At 57.2% G+C, this 23,011-nt stretch overlaps 1 protein-coding gene across 1 annotated transcript in view; it reads left to right on the top strand.

Annotated features, from left to right (window-relative positions):
- The first annotated feature begins 887 nt into the window (after window positions 1-887).
- Window positions 888-23,011, top strand: part of LOC143692775 (filamin-A-like) — a 70,827-nt gene continuing 48,703 nt past the window's right edge. Inside the window, 14 exon segments of the mRNA XM_077173016.1 lie at window positions 888-1,107; window positions 1,805-1,828; window positions 2,180-2,277; window positions 3,251-3,398; window positions 4,680-4,686; window positions 5,565-5,622; window positions 5,624-5,662; window positions 5,664-5,678; window positions 7,319-7,396; window positions 8,949-9,032; window positions 9,034-9,109; window positions 12,155-12,355; window positions 18,086-18,195; window positions 18,197-18,224. Of these exon segments, the coding sequence (XP_077029131.1) occupies window positions 963-1,107; window positions 1,805-1,828; window positions 2,180-2,277; window positions 3,251-3,398; window positions 4,680-4,686; window positions 5,565-5,622; window positions 5,624-5,662; window positions 5,664-5,678; window positions 7,319-7,396; window positions 8,949-9,032; window positions 9,034-9,109; window positions 12,155-12,355; window positions 18,086-18,195; window positions 18,197-18,224 (1,111 nt within the window). The 5' untranslated portion in view covers window positions 888-962.

A 23,011-nucleotide genomic window follows, 5' to 3' on the forward strand; every position in this document is an offset into this window, starting at 1 on the left:
CCTGCAGGGTGTCCCTTGGTGTCCCCTGGTGTCCCCTGTCCTTTCAGGGTGTCCCCAGTGTCCTCTGTCCTTTTGGGGTGTCCCCAATGTCCCCCAATCCCTGCAGGGTGTCCCCAGTGTCCCTGTCCCTTTCAGGATGTCCCCAATGTCCCCCTGTCCTTATGGGGTGTCCCTGGTGTCCCCTGTCCCTGTGGGGTGTCCCCAGTGTCCCCAATCCTGCAGGGTGTCCCCCAGTGTCCCCAGTGTCCCCTGTCCTTTCAGGGTGTCCCCAATCCCTGCAGGGTGTCCCTTGGTGTCCCCAGTGTCCCAACCCCTGCAGGGTGTCCCTTGGTGTCCCCCAGTGTCCCCTGTCCTTTCGGGGTGTCCCCAGTGTCCCCCCCATCCCATGCCCCCCCCCCCCTTGTGTCCCCTTGTCCCCCCATCCTCGTCCTGCCGTGTCCCTCCCTGTCCCCTGATGCCCCTGCTCTCTCATGTCCCGGTGTCCCCATTGTCACTGCTGTCCCCAATGTCCCCAGTGTCCCCAATGTCCCCGATGTCCCCCCAGACAGCAAAGCCATCGTGGATGGGAACCTGAAGCTGATCCTGGGGCTGATCTGGGCCCCTGATCCTGCCCTGTGCCCTCCCCGGTGTCCCCAGAATCCCCAGTGTCCACCAGTACCCCAATGTCCCTGATACCCCAGTCACCCCCAGTGTCCCCAATGTCCCTGATGTCCCCGATGTCCCCCCAGACAGCAAAGCCATCGTGGACGGAACCTGAAGCTGATCCTGGGGCTGATCTGGGCCCTGTGCCCTCCCCAGTGTCCCCAATGTCCCTGATACCCCAGACACCCCCAGTGTCCCCAATGTCACTGATATCTCTGATGTCCCCAATGTCCCCCCCAGACAGCAAAGCCATCGTGGACGGGAACCTGAAGCTGATCCTGGGGCTGATCTGGACGCTGATCCTGCACTACTCCATCTCCATGCCCATGTGGGACGAGGAGGATGAGGAGGAGGCCAAGCGCCAGACGCCGAAGCAGCGGCTGCTGGGCTGGATCCAGAACCGGCTGCCCCAGCTGCCCATCACCAACTTCAGCAAGGACTGGCAGAGCGGGAGGGCCCCTGGGGGCGCTGGTGGACAGCTGTGCCCCAGGTGAGGGACACTGGGGACACTGGGGACACTGGGGACACTGGGGTGGCACTGGGATGGGCCCTGGGGGCGCTGGTGGACAGCTGTGGCCCCGGGTATGGCAGGGCTGGGGACACTGGGGGACACTGGGATGGCACTGGGATGGGCACTGGGGGCACTGGTGGACAGCTGTGCCCCGGGTGAGGGACCCTGGGGACACTGGGGACACTGGGATGGCACTGGGGGCACTGGGATGGCACTGGGGGCACTGGGAATGGGAGGGCCCTGGGGACACTGGTGGACAGCTGTGCCCCGGGTATGGCAGGGCTGGGGACACTGGGGACACTGGGGACACTGGTGATGGCACTGGGATGGCCCTGGGGGACACTGGGGATGACACTGGGAGCACTGGGGATGGCACTGGGGACACTGGGATGGGCACTGGGAGCACTGGGATGGCACTGGGGTGGGCACTGGGGACACTGGGGACACTGGAATGGTACTGGGAATGGCACTGGGATGGCACTGGGATGGGCACTGGGGGACACTGGGGACACTGGGGACACTGGATGGGCAGTGGGAATGGCACTGGTGGACAGCTGTGCCCCGGGTGAGGGACGCTGGGGACACTGGGGATGGCACTGGGGACACTGGGATGGCACTGGTGCACTGGGGACACTGGGATGGCACTGGGAGCACTGGTGGACAGCTGTGCCCCGGGTATGGCAGGGCTGGGGACACTGGGGACACTGGGGTGGCACTGGGATGGGCACTGGGATGGGCACTGGGGGCACTGGGATGGGCACTGGGAGCACTGGAATGCACTGGGATGGACGCTGGGAATGGCACTGGGGAGCACCGAAAATGGCACTGGGGGTGGGCACTGGTGGCACTGGGAGCACTGGGAATGGCACTGGGAATGGTGCTGGGGGCACTGGGAATGGCACTGGTGGCACTGTTGGCCCCAGGCTGACCCCTGTCCCCCGTGTCCCCCCGTGTCCCCCCCGTGTCCCCCGTGTGTGTCCCCCGTGTGTGTCCCCTGTGTGTCCCCTGTCCCCTGTGTGTCCCCAGGCCTGTGCCCCGACTGGGACTCGTGGAACCCCAACCGCCCCGTGGAGAACGCGCGCGAGGCCATGCAGCAGGCGGAGGAGTGGCTGGGCATCCCCCAGGTGACACGGGGACACTGGGACACGGGGGACAGCGGGGGACACCGGGACACTGGGGACACCCCTGACCCTGGGGACACTGGGACACTGGGGGACACTGGGGACACCGGGGACACTGGGGACACTGGGGACACGGGGGACACCGGGGACACCCGACACTGACCCTGGCCCTGCAGGGGACACTGGGGACACCCCCTGATACTGGCCCTGTCCCTGACCCCACAGGGGACACGGGGACACTGGGGACACCCTGACACTGGCCCTGGCCCTGGCCCTGTTCCTGCAGGGGACACTGGGGACACCTGACACTGGCCCTGGCCCTGGCCCTGGCCTGTTCCTGTTCCTGCAGGGGACACCCTGACACTGGCCCTGACCCTGTCGCCTGTCCCTGTCCCTGTCCCTGTCCCTGTGCTGATGTCCCTGTCCCTGTCCCCTGTCCCTGTCCCTTTGCTGATGTCCCCCTGTCCCTGTCCCTGTTCTGATGTCCCTGTCCCTGTCCTGATGTCCCTGTGCTGATGTCCCCATGCTGATGTCCCCCGTCCCCTGTCCCTTTGCTGGTGTCCCCTGTTCTGATGTCCCCTGTCCCTGTCCCTGTTCTGATGTCCCTGTCCCTGCCCTGTGCTGATGTCCCCCTGTCCCTGTCCCCTGTCCCTGTCCCTGTTCTGATGTCCCTGTCCCTGCCCCTGTGCTGATGGTCCCCTGTCCCCTGTCCCTGTCCCCTGTCCCTGTTCTGATGTCCCTGTCCCTGTCTCTGTCCCTGTTCTGACGTCCCCTGTCCCTGTCCCCATGCTGGTGTCCCTGTCCCTGTTCTGATGTCCCCTGTCCCCTGGTTCTGGTGTCCCCTGTCCCTGTCCCTGTCCCTGTTCTGATGTCCCCCTGTCCCCTGTCCCTGTCCCGATGTCCCTGTCCCTGTTCTGATGTCCCCTGTCTCTGTCCCTGTCCTGATGTCCCTGTTCTGATGTCCCTGTCCCCACAGGTGATCACCCCCGAGGAGATCGTGGACCCCAATGTGGACGAGCACTCGGTCATGACCTACCTGAGCCAGTTCCCCAAGGCCAAGCTCAAACCGGGGGCGCCCCTGCGCCCCAAACTCAACCCCAAGAAGGCTCGGGCCTATGGGCCAGGTAAGGGGGGGCTGGGACCCCCAAATTTGGGGTGAGGGGTGGGAAATGAGCCCCAAATGTGACCCCAGAAAGGTCCAGGGCCTATGGGCCAGGTGAGGGGGGGCTGGGACCCCCAAATTGGGGTGAGGGAGTGGGAAATGGGAAATGGGGAGCCCCAAATGTGACCCCAAGAGGTCCAGGGCCTATGGGCCAGGTGAGGGGGGGCTGGGACCCCAAAATTGGGGGGTGGGAGATGGGGAGCCCCAAATGTGACCCCAAAAAGGTTCAAGGCCTGTGGGGAAGAGGGGGGGTCCTGGGACCCCCAAATTTGGGGGGTAGGGGTGGGGAAATGGGAAATGGGGAGCCCCAAACTCAACCCCAAAGAGGTCCAGGGCCTATGGGCCAGGTGAGGGGGGCTGGGACCCCTGGGACCCCCAAATTTGGGGGGTGAGGGGTGGAAATGAGCCCCAAATGTGACCCCAAAAAGGTCCAGGGCCTATGGGCCAGGTGAGGGGGGGCTGGGACCCCAAATTGGGGGGTGGGAAATGGGAGATGAGGAGCCCCAAATGTGACCCCAAGAAGGCTCGGCCTATGGGCCAGGTGAGGGGGGGCTGGGACCCCTGGGACCCCCAAATTTGGGGGGGTGAGGGTGGGAAATGAGCCCCAAATGTGACCCCAAAAAGGTCCAGGGCCTATGGGCCAGGTGAGGGGGGGCTGGGACCCCCGAATTTGGGGGTAGGGGTGGGAAATGAGCCCCAAATGTGACCCCAAAAGGTCCAGGGCCTATGGGCCAGGTGAGGGGGGGCTGGGACCCCCGGACCCCCAAATTTGGGAGGTGGAAAATGGGAAATGAGCCCCAAATGTGACCCCAAAAAGGTTCAAGGCCTGTGGGGAAGAGGGGGGGTCCTGGGACCCCCAAATTTGGGGGGTGAGGGGTGGGAAATGAGCCCCAAACTCAACCCCAAAAAGGTCCAGGGCCTGTGGGGGAGAGGGGGTCCCCAAGACCCCTGGGATTCTGTGGGCTTAGGGTGGGTTTTAGGGTGGGCTTAGGGTGGGCTTAGGGTGGGTTTAGGACCCTCAGGGTGGGTTTAAGACCCTGATTGGGTCTGGGGTCCCAGACTCAAATCCTCTCCCACTTTGGGGGGGATTGGTGGGTTTGGGGTGGGTTTAGGGCGAGTTTGGGATCCTCAGGGTGGGTTTAGGACCCCCAGGGTGGGTTTAGGACCCCTGAGACAGCTCTGGGATTGCTCTGGGACCCCCAGGGTGGGTTTAGGACCCTGATTTGGGTCTGGGGTCCCACAGGGATCGAGCCCTATGGGGAACGTGGTGCAGCAGCGCTCCCAGTTTGGGGAAGATTGATGGGTTTGGGGTGGGTTTAGGACCCTCAGGGTGGGTTTAGGACCCCCGGGGGTGGGTTCAGGACCCCAAATTGAGTCTGGGGTCTCTGTCAGGGATCGAGGCCCACCGGGAACGTGGTGCAGCAGCGCTCCCACTTTGGGGTGGGTTTGGGGAGGGTTTAGGACCCCCAGGGTGGGTTTAGGACCCTCGGGGTGGGTTTAGGACCCCCAGGTGGGTTCAGGACCCCAAATTGAGTCTGGGGTCCCACAGGATCGAGCCCACCGGGAACGTGGTGCAGCAGCACTCTGGTTTGGGGGGGATTGGTGGGTTTAGGGTGGGTTTAGGACCCTCGGGGGTGGGTTCAGGACCCCCAGGGTGGGTTCAGGACCCCAATTTGGGTCTGGGGTCCCTGTCAGGGATCGAGCCCACCGGGAACGTGGTGCAGCAGCGCTCCCAGTTTGGGGGGGATTGATGGGTTTGGGGTGGGTTTAGGACCCTCAGGGTGGGTTTGGGACCCTCAGGGTGGGTTTAGGGTGGGTTTGGGGTGGGTTTGGGGTGGGTTTAGGCGAGTTTTGGGACCCCCAGGGTGGGTTTAGGGACCCTTGGGACAGCTCTGGGACCCTCAGGGTGGGTTTAGGACCCCCAGGGTGGGTTCAGGACCCCAAATTGAGTCTGGGGTCTCTGTCAGGGATCGAGCCCACCGGGAACGTGGTGCAGCAGCGCTCCCAGTTTGGGTGGGACTGGTCGGGGATTGGGGGTGGGTTTGGGGTGGATTTGGGGTGGGTTTAGGACCCCCAGGGTCATTCCAGGACCCCCAATTTGGGTCTGGGGTCTCTGTCAGGGATCGAGCCCACCTGGGAACGTGGTGCAGCAGCGCGCTGAGTTCACGGTGGAGACGATCAGCGCGGGGGCAGGGCGAGGTGCTGGTCTACGTCGAGGACCCCCGACGGGCACCGCGAGGAGGTCGGGGGGATTGGGGGGATTTGGGGGGGATTTGGGGGTCCTGGGGGGATTTGGGGGGTCCTGGGGGGTTTGGGAGGGATTTTGGGGTATTTTGGGGGAATTTGGGGGTTTTTGGGGGGTTTTGGGGGGTATTTTGAGGGAGATTTGGGATGGTTTTGGGGTGGATTTCGGGGGCTTTGGGGGGTCCTGGTGGGTTTTGGGGTATTTTGGAGGGTTTGGGGTATTTTGGGGGAGTTTTGGGGTGGATTTCGGGGGGCTTTGGGGAGTCCTGAGGGGCTTGGGAGGGATTTTGGGGTATTTTGGGGGGAATTTGGGGTTTTTCTTTCTGCGGGGGGTTTTTGGGGGTATTTTGAGGAGATTTGGGGTGGATTTCAGGGGCTTTGGGGGGTCCTGGGGGGTTTGGGAGGGATTTTGGGGTATTTTAGGGGGAATTTTGGGGGGTTTTGGGGGGGTATTTTGAAGGAGATTTGGGGATGGATTTCGGGGCTTTGGGGTGGGTTTTGGGGTATTTTGAGAGGGTTTGGATTATTTTGAGGGAGTTTTCGGGTGGGTTTGGGGGAGTTTTGGGGGTCCTGGTGGGTTTTGGGGGTATTTTGGGAGGGTTTTTGGGGTATTTTGGGGGGGGGTTTTTTTGGGGGGGGTTTGGGGGGTATTTTGAGGGAGTTTTGGGATGGGTTTTGGGGGAGTTTTCGGGTGGGTTTGGGTGATTTTGGGGGACATTTGGATGGATTTGGGGGAGTTTCGGGGTGGATTTTGGGGGCTTTGGGAGGTCCTGAGGGGTTTGGGAGGGATTTTGGGGTATTTTAGGGGGAATTTGGGGGTTTTGGGGCTATTTTGAAGGAGATTTGGGGATGGATTTTCGGGGGCTTTGGGGTGGGTTTTGGGGTATTTTGAGAGGGTTTGGATTATTTTGAGGGAGATTTGGGATGGTTTGGGGGAGTTTGGGGGGTTTTGGGGGGTCCTGGTGGGTTTTGGGGTATTTTGGGCGGGTTTGGGGTATTTTTGGGGGGTTTTTTTGGGGGGGTTTGAGGTATTTTGAGGGAGTTTTGGGATGGACTTGGGTGGGTTTGGGAGTGGGTGTGGGGGATTTTGGGGGACATTTGGGGTGGTTTTGGGGGAGTTTTGGGGTGGATTTCGGGGGCTTTGGGGGGTCCTGGGGGTTTGGGAGGGATTTTGGGGTATTTTAGGGGGAATTTGGGGGTTTTTGGGGGGGATTTTGAGGGAGATTTGGGATGATTTGGGGAGTTTTGGGGTGGATTTCAGGGGCTTTGGGGGTCCTGGTGGGTTTTGGGGTATTTTGGGAGGGTTTGGGGTATTTTGGGGGTGCTTTTGGGTATTTTTGGGGCAGTTTTTGGGGTTTTGTTGAGGGTTTTGGGGCTGGGGAGAGTCCAGGGAATTCCTGGAAATTTGGGGTGGCGGGGGGGGGGGCTCAGGGTTGGGGTCTGGGAAGATTTTAAGGGTGGGGGTCCCTGTGCCTGTTGGATTTTGGAGTATTTTGGGGGATTTTGGGCATATTTTGGGGTATTTTGGGGTTGTTTTTGAGTTTTTTTTGGGGGGGTGGGAATTTTGGGGGATGAGTTGAATTTTGGGGTTTTTTTTGGATAATTTTGGGGGGTTCTGAGCCCGGTGCCCCTCCCCAGGCCAAGGTGGTGCCCAACAATGACAAGAACCGAACGTTCTCCGTGTCCTACGTGCCCAAAGTCACCGGCGTCCACAAGGTCTGGGGGTCCCCGACCGATTTTGGGGGGGTCCCCGATTCATTTTGGGGGGTCCCCCGACCGATTTTGGGGGGTCCCCCGATTCATTTTGGGGGGTCCCCCGATTCATTTTGGGGTTCCCTGACCGATTTTGGGGGTCCCTGATTCATTTTGGGGGTCCCCGATTCATTTTGGGGGTCCCCGACCGATTTTGGGGGGTCCCCCGATTCATTTTGGGGGGGTCCCCGATTCATTTTGGGGTTCCCTGACCGGTTTTGGGAGGTCCCCGCCCGATTTTGGGGGGTCCTGACCGATTTTGGGGGTCCCCGATTCATTTTGGGGGGTCCTGACCGATTTTGGGGGGTCCCTGCCCGATTTTGGGGGGTCCCCGATTCATTTTGGGGGGTCCCGACCGATTTTGGGGGTCCCTGATTCATTTTGGGGGCGTTTCAGGGCATTTTTTGTGGTCCCTGATTAATTTTGGGGTGGGGGTCCTGGGGCATTTCTGGGGGTCTCCAGTTAATTTTTAGGGGGTTCTGGGGAATTTTGGGGTTCCCCATTGATTTTGGGGGCGTTCTGAGCCATTTTTTTGGGTCATTCTGAGCCATTTTTGGGTCGTTCTGAGCCATTTTTGGGTCGTTCTGAGCCATTTTTCGGGGCCCTTTTCAGGCTGTTCCTCCCTCACTCCCGGGTTTTTTCGGGGTCTCCCTCCCTGTGACCCCCCCATTTTTTGGGGTCCTGATTCATTTTTGGGGCTCCCCAAGACATTTTGCATGTTTCTTAGGGGGGTTCTGAGCCATTTTTGGGGTCATTTTCAGCCATTTTTTGGGTCGTTCTGAGCCATTTTTGGGGGCCCTTTTCAGGCCCTTCCCACCTCCCTCGCTCCCAGGATTTTTTCGGGGTCTCCCTCTCTGTGACCCCCCCCCTCCCATTTTTTGGGGTCCTGATTCATTTTTGGGTCGTTCTGAACATTTTTGGTAGGTTCTGAGCCACTTTGGGGATATTCTGAGCCATTTTTGGGTCGTTCTGAGCCATTTTTGGGTCATTCTTAGCCCTTTTCAGGCCCTCCCCACCTCCCTCGTTCCTCCCTCGCTCCCGGGATTTTTCGGGGTCTCCCTCCCCGTGACCCCCCCGTTTTTGGGGTCCTGATTCATTTTTGGGTCGTTCTGAACCATTTTTGGGATATTCTGAACCATTTTTGGTAGGTTCTGAGCCACTTTTGGATATTCTGAGCCATTTTTGGGTCATTCTGAGCCCTTTTCGGGCAGTTTCTCCCCCCATTCCCGCCTCCCCCGTTCCTCCCTCGCTCCCGGGTTTTTTTCGGGGTGTCCCTCTCTGTGACCCCCCCCCCCCCCATTTTATGGGGTCCTGATTCATTTTTGGGGCCCCCTAAGACACTTTTGGGTCCTTCTGAGCCACTTTTGGGTCGTTCTGAGCCATTTTTGGCTCGTTCTGAGCCATTTTCGGGGCCCTTTTCAGGCCCTCCCCGCCTCCCCCGTTCCTCCCTCACTCCCGGGATTTTTTCGGGGTGTCCCTCCCCGTAACCCCCCCCTATTTTGGGGTGCCCCCGCAGGTGACGGTGCTGTTCGCGGGCCAGCACATCGCCAAGAGCCCCTTCGAGGTGCAGGTGGGGCGGGCGGCCGGCGACGCCTCGCGGGGTGACGGCGGCGGGGCCGGGGCTGGAGCCCACGGGGAACGTGGCCAACAAGAGCACGAGCTTCGACATCTGCACGCGCCGGTGGGCACGGGGGGGATTTTGGGGGGTTTGGGGGGTCCTGGAGGGGTTTTGGGGGGTCCTGGGGGGGGTTTTTGGGGATCTTAGGGGGGAGTTTGGGGGGTGTTTGGGGGGGGTTTGGGGGTCCTGGGGGTGTTTGGGGGGCTCCTAAGGGGGAGTTTGTGGGTTGTTGGGGGGGGGGTTGGGGGTCTTGTTGGGGTTTGGGGGGGGATTTTGGGGGGTCCTGGGGGGGGTTTGGGGGTGCTGGAGGTGTTTTTGGGGGTCCTAAGGGGGAGTTTGTGGGGTATTTGGGGGAGTTTGGGGGGTCCTGGGGGGGGATTTGTGGGGAATTTGGGGGGAATTCTGGGAGGGTTTGGGGGGATCCTGGGGATTCTGGAGGGTTTGGGGGGGGGTTTGGGGGATGCTGGGAGGGTTTTTGGGGGGTCCTGGGAAGGTTTGGGGAGTGCTGGGGGGAAATTGGGGGGTCCTGGGAGGGATTTTGGGGGGTCCTGAGTGAGTTTGAGGGGATTTGGGGGGTGCCTGGGGGAATTTTTGGGGGTCCTATGGGGGAGTTTTGTAGGGTGTTTGGGGGGGGGTTGGGGGGTTTTGTTGGGGTTTGGGGGGGATTTTAGGGGGGTCCTGGGGGGGTTTGGGGGGGTCCTGGGGGAATTTTTGGGGGTCCTGGGGAATTTTTGGGGGTCTTAGGGGAGAGTTTGTGGGGGTTCTGGGAGGGTTTGGGGGGATTTTGGGGGGGATTTTGGGGGGTTTGGGGGGTCCTGGAGAGGAGTTTGGGGGGTCCTGAGTGAGTTTGAGGGGATTTGGGGGGTCCTGGGGCGATTTTTGGGGGTCCTAAGGGGGAGTTTGTGGGGTATTTGGGGGGGTTTCTGGTGTCCTGAGGAGTCTGGGGATCCTGGGGGGGGGATTTTGGGGGGGTCCTGGGGGGATTTGGGGGTGCTGGGGGGGTTTAGGGGGTCCTGGGGGAATTTTTGGGGGTCCTAAGGGGGAGTTTGTGGGGTGTTTGGGGGGGGGGTTTGGGGGTTTTGTTGGGGTTTGGGGGGGATTTTGGGGGGTCCTGGGGGACGTTTAGGGGGTGCTGGGGGGGGTTTGGGGGGTCCTGGGAGGGATTTGGGGGGTCCTAAGGGGGAGTTTTGTGGGGTATTTGGGGGGGGTTTGGGGGCTCCTGGGAGGGATTTGGGGGGTCCTGAGTGAGTTTGGGGGGGTCCTGAGGGAGTTTGGGGAGGATTTTGGGGGGTCCTGGGGGGGTTTGGGGGGATTTTGGGGGGTCCTGGGGGGAGTTTGTGGGGTATTTGGGGGGGATTTAGGGGGGTCCTGAGGGAGTCTGGGGATCCTGGGGGGGGGATTTGGGAGCGTTTGGGAGGAGTTTGGGGGGTCCTGGGACATTCTGGGAGGGTTTGGGGGGTCCTGAGGGAGTTTGGGGGTCCTATAGGGGTATTTGGGGGGGGGTTGGGGGGTCCTGGGGGGGATTTTGGGGGGTCCTAGTGGGATTTGAGGAGGGGTCTCTGGGGGTATTTTAGGGATTTTTAGGGGGATTTTTATGGGAATTCTCCCCATTCCCACCCTAATTTGAGGAGGGGTCTCTGGGGATTTTTATGGGGATTTTTATGGGGATTTCTGTAGGAATTTTGGGGATTTTCATGGGGATTTCTTGGGGAATTCTCCCTTCCCGCCCTAATTTGAGGAGGGGTCTCTGGGGGTACTTTAGGGATTTTTAGGGGGATTTCCCTGTACATTCTCCCATTCCCGCCCTAATTTGAGGAGGGGTCTCCCTCCCTGTGACCCCCCCATTTTTATGGGGATTTCTATGGGAATTTTCCCCATTCCTGCCTAATTTGAGGAGGGGTCTCTGGGGGTATTTTTAGGGATTTTTATGGGGATTTTTGGGATTTCCACGGGGATTTTTATGGGGTTTTCTGTGGGAATTCTCCCATTCCCGCCCTAATTTGAGGAGGGGTCTCGGGAGGTATTTTAGGGATTTTTAGGGGGATTTCTATGGGATTTTTATGGGAATTCTCCCCTTCCGCCCTAATTTGAGGAGGGGTCTCTGGGGGTATTTTAGGGATTTTTAGGGGATTTTTATGGGGATTTTTGGGATTTCCATGGGGATTTTTAGGGGATTTTTATGGGAATTCTCCCCTTCCCACCCTAATTTGAGGAGGGGTCTCTCTGGGGTTATTTTAGGGATTTTTAGGGGATTTTTTATGGGGATTTCTGTAGGAATTTTGGGATTTTTATGGGGATTTCTTTGGGAATTCTCCCCATTCCCACCCTAATTTGAGGAGGGGTCTCTGGGGGTACTTTAGGGATTTTTATGGGGATTTCCCTGTGCATTTCCCCCTTCCCGCCCTAATTTGAGGAGGGGTCTCTGGGGGGTATTTTAGGGAATTTTATGGGGATTTTTATGGGGATTTTTAGGGGGATTTTTGAGGGAATTTTCATGGGGATTTCTTTGGAATTCTCCCCTTCCTGCCCTAATTTGAGGAGGGGTCTCTGGGGATTTTTATGGGGATTTCTTGGAGAATTTTTGGATTTTTATGGGGATTTTTATGGGGATTTCCCTGTGCATTTTCCCTATTCCCGCCCTAATTTGAGGAGGGGTCTCTGGGGATTTTTATGGGGATTTTTATGGGGATTTCTGTAGGAATTTTTGGGATTTTTATGGGGATTTTTTGGGGATTTCCATGGGGATAATTTTCGGGGATTTTTATGGGGATTTTTATGGGAATTCTCCCCTTCCCACCCTAATTTGAGGAGGGGTCTCTCTCCCTGTGACAGGCGCGGGCCCGGGCGAGGTCGGGGTCTCTGGGGGATTTGGGATTTTGGGATTTCCATGGGGATTTCTGTAGGAATTCTCCCCATTCCCGCCCTAATTTGAGGAGGGGTCTCGGGAGGTATTTTAGGGATTTTTATGGGGATTTTTATGGGGTTTTCTGTAGGAATTTTTGGGATTTCCATGGGGATTTTTAGGGGGATTTTTATGGGGATTTCCCTGTGCATTCTCCCATTCCCACCCTAATTTGAGGAGGGGTGCTCTCTCCCTTTCACAGGTGCAGGCCCGGGCGAGGTCGGGGTCTCCATCGTGGACCCCAGCGGGCGCCGCGGGACCCCCGAGGCGCTGCTGGAGGATCGTGGGTCTGGGGGCTTCCGCTGCTCCTACAAACCCCAGAGCGAGGGTCCCCACCTGGTGCACGTCACCTTCGGGGGGGTCCCCATTCCCCGCAGCCCCTTCAGCGTCGCCGTGGGCCAGGGTGAGACCCCAACCCAAATTCCCAAATTCCCACCCCGATTCCGGGGCCCACCTCCTCAAATTTGGGGGGGTTTGGGGGTTTTGGTGGCCCCAAATCTGGGGGTCTCTGTCCTTCAAAGCCCCCAAATTTGGGGGTTCTGTGCTCTGATTCTACCTCCCCAAATTTGGGGGTCTCTGTCCTTCAAACCCCCCAAACTTGGGGTCTCTGTGCTCTGATTCCACCCTCCCAAATTTCGGGGTCTCTGTCCTCTAATCACCCCAAATTTGGGGGGTTCTGGGTTTTTTTGGTGTCCTCAAATTTGGGGGGTTTTGGGGGTTTTGGTGTCCCCAAATTGGGGGGTTTTGGGTGTTTTGGTGTCCCCAAATCTGGGGGTCTCTGTCCTTCAAAGCCCCCAAATTTGGGGGTCTCTGTGCTCTGATTCTACCTCCCCAAAATTTGGGGGTCTCTGTCCTCTGATCACCCCCAAATTTGGGGTTCTTTGTGCCCCCCCTCCAGTTTGGGGGGTTTTGGTTTTGGTGTCCCCAAAATTTGGGGGTCTCTGTCCCTCAAAGCCCCCAAATCTGGGGGTCTCTGTGCTCTGATTCCACCCCCCCCAATTTCGGGGTCTCTGTCCTCTAATCACCCCAAATTTGGGGGTTTTGGGTTTTTTTGGTGTCCCCAAATTTGGGGGGTTTGGGTGTGTTTTGGTGTTCCAAATTTGGGGGTCTCTGTGCTCTGATTCCACCTCCCCAAATTTGGGGGTCTCTGTCCTCTAATCACCCCAAATTTGGGGGTTTTGGGTTTTTTTGGTCGTCCTCAAATTTGGGGGTTTTGGGGGGTTTTGGTGCCCCAAATTTGGGGGTCTCTGTCCCTCAAACCCCCCAAATTTGGGGTTTCTGTCCTTCAAAGCCACCAGATTTGGGGGTCTCTGTGCTCTGACCTCACCCCAAATTTGGGGGTCTCTGTCCTCTGATTCCACCCCCCCAAATTTGGGGGTCTCTGTCCTCTGAACCCCCCAAATTTGGGGCTCTCTGTCCTCTGATCACCCCAAATTTGGGGGTTCTGGGTTTTTTTTGGTGTCCTCAAATTTGGGGGGTTTTGGGTTTTTTTTGGTGTCCTCAAATTTGGGGGTTTTGGTTTTTTTTTGGTGTCCCCAAATTTGGGGGTCTCTGTCCTTCAAAGCCCCCAAATTTGGGGTTTCTGTCCTCTGAACTCCCCCAAATTTGGGGCTCTCTGTCCTCTGATCACCCCAAATTTGGGGGTTCTGGGTGTTTTGGTGTCCTCAAACTTGGGGGTCTCTGTGCTCTGATTCTACCTCCCCAAATTTGGGGGTCTCTGTGCTCTGACCTCACCCCAAATTTGGGGCTCTCTGTCCTCTGATCACCCCAAATTTGGGGGTTCTGGTTTTTTTTGGTGTCCCAAAATTTGGGGGTTTCTGTCCTTCAAAGCCCCCAAATTTGGGGTCTCTGTGCTCTGATTCTACCTCCCCAAATTTGGGGGTCTCTGTCCTCTAATCACCCCAAATTTGGGGGTTCTGGGTTTTTTTTGTGTCCCCAAATTTGGGGTCTTTGTGCCCACCCCCCCCAAATTTGGGGGTTCTGGGTTTTTTGGTGTCCCAAAATTTGGGGGTCTCTGTCCCTTCAAAGCCCCCAAATTTGGGGTTTCTGTCCTCTGAACTCCCCCAAATTTAGGGGTCCTCTGTGCTCTGATTCCACCCCCCCACATTTGGGGGGTCTCTGTCCTCTGATCACCCCAAATTTGGGGTCTTTGTGCCCACCCCCTCCAGTTTGGGGGGGTTTTGGGATTTTTTTGATGTCCCCAAATTTGGGGGTTCTGCTCTTCTTAAAGGGTTCTGGGTTGGGGTCTCTGTGCTGCCCCCTCCCCAAATTTGGGGGCTTCTGTTCTTCAAAGCCCTTAAATTTGGGGGTCTCTGTGCTCTGATCTTCCCCCAATTTGGGGGTCTCTGTCCTCAAAGCCCCCAAATTTGGGGGTCTCTGTCCTCTGATCACCCCAAATTTGGGGGTTTTGAGTTTTTTGGTGTCCCCAAATCTGGGGGTTCTGCTCTTCTTAAAGGGTTCTGGGTTGGGGGTCTCTGTCCTTCAAACCCCCCCAAATTTGGGGGTCTCTGTGCTCTGATTCCACCCCCCCAATCTGGGGGTCTCAGTGCCCCCCTCCCCATTTTGGGCTCTCTCTCCCTTTCCTGGGGGGTTCCGGGGCTGTCGCTGCTTTTGATGGGGGGGGTGGGGTCTTGAGACCCCTCCCCCGTGACTTTGCTTTTCTCTCTCCCCGTCCGTCCGTCTGTCCCTCTGTCCCTCTGTCTGTCCCTCTGGCCCTCTGTGCCCTCTGTCCCTCTGTGCCCCTCTCTCCCTGTCCGTCTGTCCCTCTGGCCCTCTGTCCATCTGTCCCTTCCTTGTCCTTGTGTCCCTCTGTCCCTCCCTGTCCCCTCTTCTCTGTCCGTCTGTCCTCTCCCCGTCCTCTGTCCCCTCTGTCCCTCCCTGTCCGTCTGTCTGTCCCTGTGTCCCCTCTGTCTGTCCGTCTGTCCTCTGTCCCTGTGTCCCTCTCTGTCCATCTGTCTGTCCTCTGTCCCTCTCTGTCCCTGTGTCCCTCTGTCCCCTCCTTGTCCTTGTGTCCCTCTGTCCCTCCCTGTCCCCTCTCTCCGTCTGTCCCTCTGTCCCTGTGCCCCTCTCTGTCCGTCTGTCTGTCTGTCTGTGCCCTCTCTGTCCCTGTGTCTGTCTGTCCCCTCCTTTTCCTTGTGTCTCTCTGTCCCTCCCTGTCCCTCTGTCCCTCTGTCCCTCCCTGTCCCTCTGTCCCTCTGTCTGTCCCTCTGTCTGTCCCTCCCTGTCCCTCTGTCTGTCCCCTCTCTGTCCCTCTGTCTGTCCCTGTCTGTCCGTCTGTCCCTCAAGCTCCGCCCGGGTTCTCGTGGGGACCCACTGACGGTGAGGGGGGGGGCCTGGGGGGTGGAGGGGATGGGGGGGGGGGGGTCCCCAAAACCCCAAATTTGGGATTTCCTGAGAATTTCTGGGGATTTTTTTGGGGCTTTTTCCTGGGTTTTTTCTGGTCTTTTCTGGGGGAATTTTGGGGCTTTCCTCATTGTTTTTAGGGCTTTTCCCTGGGGAATTTTGGGGATTTTCTCGTTGTTTTTTGGGCTTTCCCCCGTGATTTTTTGGCTTTTTCCGGGGTGTTTTTTTGGGCTTTTCCCCCGTGATTTTTTGGGTTTCCCCCGTGAGTTTTTGGGTTTTCCCCGAGGTTTTTTGGCTTTTCCCTGGGTGTTTTTCAGGCTTTTCCCTGAGGGAATTTTTGCTCTTTCCCCGTGATTTTTTGGGTTTTCCCTGTGATTTTTTCCTCTTTCCCCGGGGTTTTTTGGCTTTTCCCCGTGAGTTTTTTTGGGTTTTCCCCGAGGTTTTTTTGGGTTCCCCCGGATGATTTTTTGGCTTTTCCTGGGTGGTTTTTTTTGGCTTTTCCTTGTGATTTTTCCCTCTTCCCCCATGATTTTTTCCTCTTTCCCCATGATTTTTTCCTCTCCCCCATGATTTTTCCCTCTTTCCCTGGGTGTTTTTTTGCCTTTCCCCCGTGATTTTTTCCTCTTTCCCCGAGGTTTTTTTGGGTTCCCCTGGGTGTTTTTTGCCTTTTCCCCCGTGATTTTCCCTCTTTCCCCCATGATTTTTCCCTCTTTCCCTGTGATTTTTTCCCTCTTTCCCATGATTTTTTGCCTTTCCCCATGATTTTTTTCCCTCTTTCCCCATGATTTTTTCCTCTTTCCCGTGATTTTTCCCTCTTTCCCCGAGGTTTTTTTTGGCTTTCCCCCCGTGATTTTTCCCTCTTTTCCCCATGATTTTTTCCCTCTTTCCCCCATGATTTTTCCCTCTTTCCCTGGGTGTTTTTTTGCCTTTCCCCGTGATTTTTTCCTCTTTCCCCGAGGTTTTTTTGGTCTTTCCCCGAGGTTTTTTTTGGGTTTTCCCCGGGTGATTTTTTGGCTTTTCCTCGTGATTTTTCCCTCTTCCCCCATGATTTTCCCTCTTTCTCCCATGATTTTCCCTCTTCCCCCGTGATTTTTTCCTCTTTCCCCGGGTGTTTTTTTGCCTTTCCCCCATGATTTTCCCTCTTTCCCCATGATTTTTTCCTCTTTCCCCGAGGTCTTTTTGGCTTTTCCCTGGGTGTTTCTTTTCCTCTTTTCCCCAAGGTTTTTTCCTCTTTCCCCATGATTTTCCCTCTTTCCGCCGTGATTTTTCCCTCTCCCCCATGATTTTTCCCTCTTCCCCCATGATTTTTCCCTCTTCCCCCATGATTTTTTCCTCTTTCCCGTGATTTTTCCTCTTTCCCCGGGGTTTTTTTTTTCCTCTTCCCCATGATTTTCCCTCTTCCCCCATGATTTTTCCCTCTTTCCCCCGTGATTTTTTCCTCTTTCCCTGGGTTTTTTTTTGCCTTTCCCCATGATTTTCCCTCTTTTCCCACGATTTTTCCCTCTTTTCCCCGTGATTTTTTCCTCTTTCCCCAAGGTTTTTTTTGGGTTTTCCCTGGGTGTTTTTCAGGCTTTTCCCCATGATTTTTTCCTCTCCCCCATGATTTTCCCTCTTTCCCTGTGATTTTTCCCTCTTCCCCTGATTTTTCCCTCTTTCCCCATGATTTTTTTGCCTTTCCCCTGTGATTTTTCCCTCTTTCCCCATGATTTTTTCCTCTTTCCCCGAGGTCTTTTTGGCTTTTCCCTGGGTGTTTTTTTTTCCTCTTCCCCATGATTTTCCCTCTTTCCCGTGATTTTTCCCTCTTTCCCCTGTGATTTTTTCCTCTTTCCACGGGTGTTTTTTTTTGGCTTTCCCCATGATTTTTTCCTCTTTCCCTGTGATTTTTTTGCCTTTCCCCTGTGATTTTTCCCTCTTTCCCCTGTGATTTTTCCCTCTTTCCGTGATTTTTTCCTCTTTCCCGAGGTTTTTTTGGCTTTTCCTGGGTGTTTTTTTGGCTTTTCCCCCATGATTTTTTGGGTTTCCCCCGTGAGTTTTTGGCTTTTCCCTGGGTGTTTTTTTTTGCTCTTTCTTGTGATTTTTTGGCGTTTCCCATGATTTTTTCCTCTTTCCCCGAGGTTTTTTTTGGGTTCCCCGGGTGTTTTTTTTCCTCTTTCCCCCGTGATTTTTTCCTCTTTCCCCCATGATTTTTTCCCTTTCCCCCATGATTTTTCCCTCTTTCCCCCGTGATTTTTTCCCTCTTCCCCGTGATTTTTCCCTCTTTCCCCGGTGTTTTTTTGCCTTTCCCCCATGATTTTCCCTCTTTCCCCCATGATTTTTTGCCTTTCCCCATGATTTTTCCCTCTTCCCCCATGATTTTCCCTCTTTCCCCCATGATTTTTTCCTCTTTCCCCCCGTGATTTTTTCCTCTTTCCCTGAGGTTTTTTTGGGTTTCCCCGGGGTTTTTTTTCCCTCTTCCCCCATTATTTTTTCCTCTTTCCCCGGGGTCTTTTTGGCTTTTCCCTGGGTGTTTTTTTCCCTCTTTTCCCCAAGGTTTTTCCCTCTTCCCCCATGATTTTTCCCTCTTTTCCCCGTGATTTTTTCCTCTTTCCCTGGGGTTTTTTCCTCTTTCCCCATGAGTTTTTGGCTTTTCCCTGGGTGTTTTTTCCCTCTTTCCCCCGGGTGTTTTTTTGCCTTTCCCCCCCTGATTTTCCCCTCTCCCATGATTTTCCCCCTTTCCCATTTATTCCCTTTCCCCCATGTCCCCGGGGCAGTTTTGGGGTGCTGCTGATCCCCCTCTCTCTCTCTGTCCCAGCCTGCAGCCCCGGGGCCGTGCGGGCCGAGGGCCGGGGGCTGCAGCCCAAGGGGCTCCGTGTGCACGAAGGCGCCGACTTCAAGGTGCACACCAAGGGTGGCGGCAGCGGAGGAGCTCAAGGTCACCGTCAAGGGACCCAGTGAGTCCAGGGGGGGGCTGGAAATTGGGGAGGGGTCCCGGGAATTGGGGAGGGGTCCCTGAGTTATGGGGAGGGGTCCCTGAGTTATGGGGAGGGGTCCCTGAATTTGGGAAGGGTCCTGAGTTATGGGGAGGGGTCCTGGATTTGGGGAGGGGTCCCTGAGTTTCAGGGAAGGGGTTGGAGGGGGTTTTGGGGAGTTTTGGGGGGTTTTGAGGGGGATTGGGGACTTGGGGAGGGGACCGAAATTGGGGAGGGATCCCTGAATTTGGGGAGGGGTCCCGGGAGTTGGGGAGGGGGTCCCTGAGTGTTGGGAAGGGGTCCCTGAGTTATGGGGAAGGGGCTGGAGGAGGTTTTGGGGGAGTTTTGGGGGAGATTTGGGGGAGATTTGAAGGGTTTTGGGGGCATTTGGGGACCTGGGGACAGCCTTTGTCCTCTCCCAAGGGACCCAGTGATGCTGGGAGGGGTCCCCGAATTTGGGGAGGGGTCCCTGAATTTTGGGGAGGGGTCCCTGAGTTGGGGAGGGGTTCCTGAGTGTTGGGAAGGGGTTTTGGGGGAGTTTTGGGGGAGTTTGGAGGGGGTTTTGGGGACTGACGAGGGACCCAGTGAGTCTGGGGGGAGCCCGAATATGGGAAGGGGTCCCCTGAGTGTTGGGGAGGGGTCCCGGAATTTGGGGAGGGGTCCTGGAATTTGGGGAGGGGTCCCTGAGTTATGGGGAGGGGGCTGGAGGGGTTATTGAAGGGTTTTGAGGGGTTATTGAGGGGGTTTGGGGGAAATTGAGGGGGATTTGGGACTTGGGGAGGGACCCAGTGAGTCCAGGGGGGGGCTGGAAATTGGGGAGGGGTCCCTGAATTTGGGGAGGGGTCCCTGAGTTATGGGGAGGGGTCCCTGAGTTATGGGGAGGGGTCCCTGAGTTTGGGGAGGGGGTCCCTGGGTTATGGGGAAGGGGCTGGAGGGGGTTTGGGGGGATTTAAGGGGGTTTGGGGACGTTTTAAGGGGGTTTGGGGACACCCTGAAGGGGTTTGGGGACAGCTCTTGTCACTTCACAAGGGATCCAGTGAGGCTGGGGGGAGAAGGAGAATTTGGGGAGGGGTCCTGGAATTTGAGGAGGGGTCCCTGAGTGTTGGGGAGGGGTCCTGGAATTTGGGGAGGGGGTCCCTGAGTTATGGGGAAGGGGCTGGAGGGGGTTTTGGGGGAGTTTTGGGGGGCTTTGAGGGAGATTTGGGACTTGGGGAGGGACCCAGTGAGTCCAGAGGGGGAGGGCCTGGAAATTGGGGAGGGGTCCCTGAGTTATGGGGAGGGGTCCCGGCAATTGGGGAGGGGTCCCTGAATTTGGGGAAGGGATCCTTGAGTTTTGGGGAGGGGTCCCTGAGTGTTGGGAAGGGGCTGGAGGGGGTTTTGGGGCAGTTTTGGGGGAGATTTGAGGGGGGTTTGGGGGAGATTTGAGGGGGATTTGGGACTTGAAAAGGGACCCAGTGAGGCTGGGGAGTCCTGGAATTTGGGGAGGGGTCCCTGAGTTATGGGAAGGGGCTGGAGGGGGTTTTGGGGGAGTTTTGGGGGGGATTTGGGGGGGAATTGAGGGGGTTTGGGGACTTGACGAGGGACCCAGTGAGGCTGGGGAGGGGTCCTGGAATTTGGGGAGGGGTCCCTGAAATTGGAGAGGGGGTCCCTGAGTTATGGGGAGGGGGCTGGAGGGGTTATTGAAGGGTTTTGGGGGGTTATTGAGGGGGTTTGGGGGGAAATTGAGGGGATTTGGGGACTTGGGGAGGGACCCAGTGAGTCCCGGGGGGGGGTCCCTGAGTGTTGGGGAGGGGTCCCAGAATTTGGGGAGGGGTCCCTGAATTTGGGGAGGGGTCCCTGAAATTGGGGAGGGGTCCCTGAGTTATGGGGAAGGGGCTGGAGGGGGTTTTTGGGGGAGTTTTGAGGGGGATTTGGGCCCTAGGGAGGGACCCAGTGAGTCTGGGAGGGGGACCCAGAAATTGGGGAAGGGTCCCTGAGTTTTGGGGAAGGGGTTTTAGGGGAGTTTTGGGGGGGTTTGAGGGGGTTTGGGGACTTGGGGAAGGACCCAGTGAGTCTGGGGGTGGGGGCCCTGAATTTGGGGAGGGGTCCCTGAATTTGGGGAAGGGTCCCTGAGTTTTGGGGAAGGGGTTTTGGGGGAGTTTTGGGGGGTTTTGAGGGGGTTTTGGGACTTGGGGAGGACCCAGTGAGTCCAGGGGGGAGGGCCCAAAATTGGGGAGGGGTCCCTGAATTTTGGGGACGGGTCCCTGAGTTATGGGGAGGGGGTCCCTGAGTTTCGGGGAAGGGGCTGGAGGGGGTTTTGGGGGGAGTTTTAGGGGAGATTTGAGGGGGATTTGGGACCTGACGAGGGACCCAGTGAGTCTGGGGAGGGTCCCAGAAATTGGGGAGGGGTCCCTGAGTGTTGGGAAGGGGTTTTTAGGGGAGTTTTGGGGGGGTTTGAGGGGGTTTGGGGACTTGGGAAGGACCCAGTGAGTCTGGGGGTGGGGCCCTGAATTTGGGGAGGGGTCCGGAAATTGGGGAGGGGTCCCTGGGTTTGGGGAGGGGGTCCCCTGAGTTTTGGGGAGGGGCTGGAGGGGGTTTGGGGGGGATTTGAGGGGGTTTGGGGACACCCTGAAGGGGTTTGGGGACAGCTCTTGTCACTTCACAAGGGATCCAGTGAGTCTGCGGGGGGGCTGGAAATTGGGGAGGGGTCCCTGAGTTTGGGGAGGGGTCCCTGAGTTATGGGGAGGGGGCTGGAGGGGTTATTGAAGGGTTTTTGGGGGGAATTGAGGGGGATTTGGGACCTGACGAGGGACCCAGTGAGTCCGGGGGGGGGGCTGGAATTTGGGGAGGGGTCCCTGAGTTATGGGGAGGGTCCCTGAATTTGGGGAAGGGGTTTTAGGGGAGTTTTGGGGGAGTTTTGGGGGAGATTTGAGGAGGATTTTGGGCCCTAGGGAGGGACCCAGTGAGTCTGGGGGAGCCGGAAATTGGGGAGGGGTCCCTGAGCTATGGGGAAGGGGTCCCTGAGTGTTGGGAAGGGGTTTTGGGGGAGTTTTGGGGGAGATTTGAGGGGTTTTGGGGGGGGTTTGGGGGAGATTTGAGGGGGATTTGGGCCCTAGGGAGGGACCAGTGAGTCTGGGAGGGGTCCCCGAATTTGGGGAGGGGTCGCGGAATTTGGGGAGGGGTCCCTGAATTTGGGGAAGGGTCCCTGAGTTTCAGGGAAGGGCTTGGAGGGGGTTTTGGGGCAGTTTTGGGGGGGGATTTGGGGCAGATTTGAGGGGGTTTGGGGACTTGGGGAAGGGACCCAGTGAGTCCAGAGGGGACCGGCAATTGGGGAGGGGTCCCTGAGTTTGGGGAGGGGTCCTGAATTTTGGGGAGGGGTCCCTGAGTTTCGGGGAAGGGGCTGGAGGGGGTTTTGGGGCAGTTTTGGGGGAGTTTTGAGGGGGTTTAGGGGGTTTGAGGGGGTTTGGGGACTTGGGGAGGGACCCAGTGAGTCTGGGGAGGGGTCCTGAATTTGGGGAGGAGTCCCTGAGTTTGGGGAGGGGTCCCTGAATTTTGGGGAGGGGTCCCTGAGTTATGGGGAGGGGTCCCTGAGTTTTGGGGAGGGGGCTGGAGGGGGTTTTGGGGGAGTTTTGGGGGGGATTGAGGGGGTTTTGGGGGAGTTTTGGGGGGTTTTGGGGACCTGACGAGGGACCCAGTGAGTCTGGGGGGAGCCCGAATATGGGGAGGGGTCCCTGAGTGTTGGGGAGGGGTCCCGGAATTTGGGGAGGGGTCCAGAAATTGGGGAGGGGTCCCCTGAGTTATGGGGAGGGGGCTGGAGGGGGTTTTGGGGGAGTTTTGGGGGAGTTTTGGGGGGGTTTGAGGGGGTTTGGGACCTGACAAGGGACCCAGTGAGGCTGGGGGAGGGCCTGGAAATTGGGGAGGGGTCCCTGAGTTATGGGGAGGGGGCTGGAGGGGTTATTGAAGGGTTTTGGGGAGATTTGAGGAGGATTTGGGCCCTAGGGAGGGACCCAGTGAGTCTGGGGGAGCCGGAAATTGGGGAGGGGTCCCTGAGTTTGGGGGAGGGTCCCTGGGTTTTGGGGCAGGGGTTTTGGGGGATATTGAGGGGTTTTAGGTGGGTATTGAGGGGTTTTGGGGTGGTTTGATGGGGATTTGAGGGGGATTTGGGCACCTGGGGAGGGACTTGAGGAGGGACCCAGTGAGTCCTGAAATTTGGGGAGGGGTCCCTGAATTTGGGGAGGGGGTTTGGGGGTTTTGGGGGGATTTTGAGGCCCTGGAGCAGAAGGATTTGGGTTTGGATGATTCCTGCGTGGGTTTTTTGGGAATTTTTTTAGGGGATTATTTGGGGGATTTTGGTGGGGTTTTTTTTGGGGGTTTTTTTTTTTGGGAATTCAGGGGTTTTTTTTGTGAATTCTGGAATTTTCTATGGGGCTGATCCCGGTTTTTCCTCCCCTCCCAGAGGGTCTGGAGGCCGTCAAGCAGAAGGATTTGGGTTTGGGATGATCCCATTTTTTTGGGGCATTTTTTGGGGCATTTTTGGGGTTTTTTTTCATGTTTTTTTTTAGGATTTTTGGGGTTTTTTTTTGGAATTCCCATTTTTTTGTGAATTCTGGGGTTTTTCTATGGGGCTGATCCGTTTTTTCCTCCCCTCCCAGAGGGTCTGGAGGCCGTCAAGCAGAAGGATTCGGGGTTTGGGGTGATCCCGTTTTTTGGGGATTTTTGGGACTTTTTTTGCGTGGTTTTTTTGGGGGATTTTGGGGTTTTTTTGTGAATTCCCATTTTTTTGTGAATTC

The sequence above is a fragment of the Agelaius phoeniceus genome, assembly GCF_051311805.1.
Source record: "Agelaius phoeniceus isolate bAgePho1 chromosome 37 unlocalized genomic scaffold, bAgePho1.hap1 SUPER_37_unloc_1, whole genome shotgun sequence".
Taxonomy (NCBI): Eukaryota; Metazoa; Chordata; class Aves; order Passeriformes; family Icteridae; genus Agelaius; species Agelaius phoeniceus.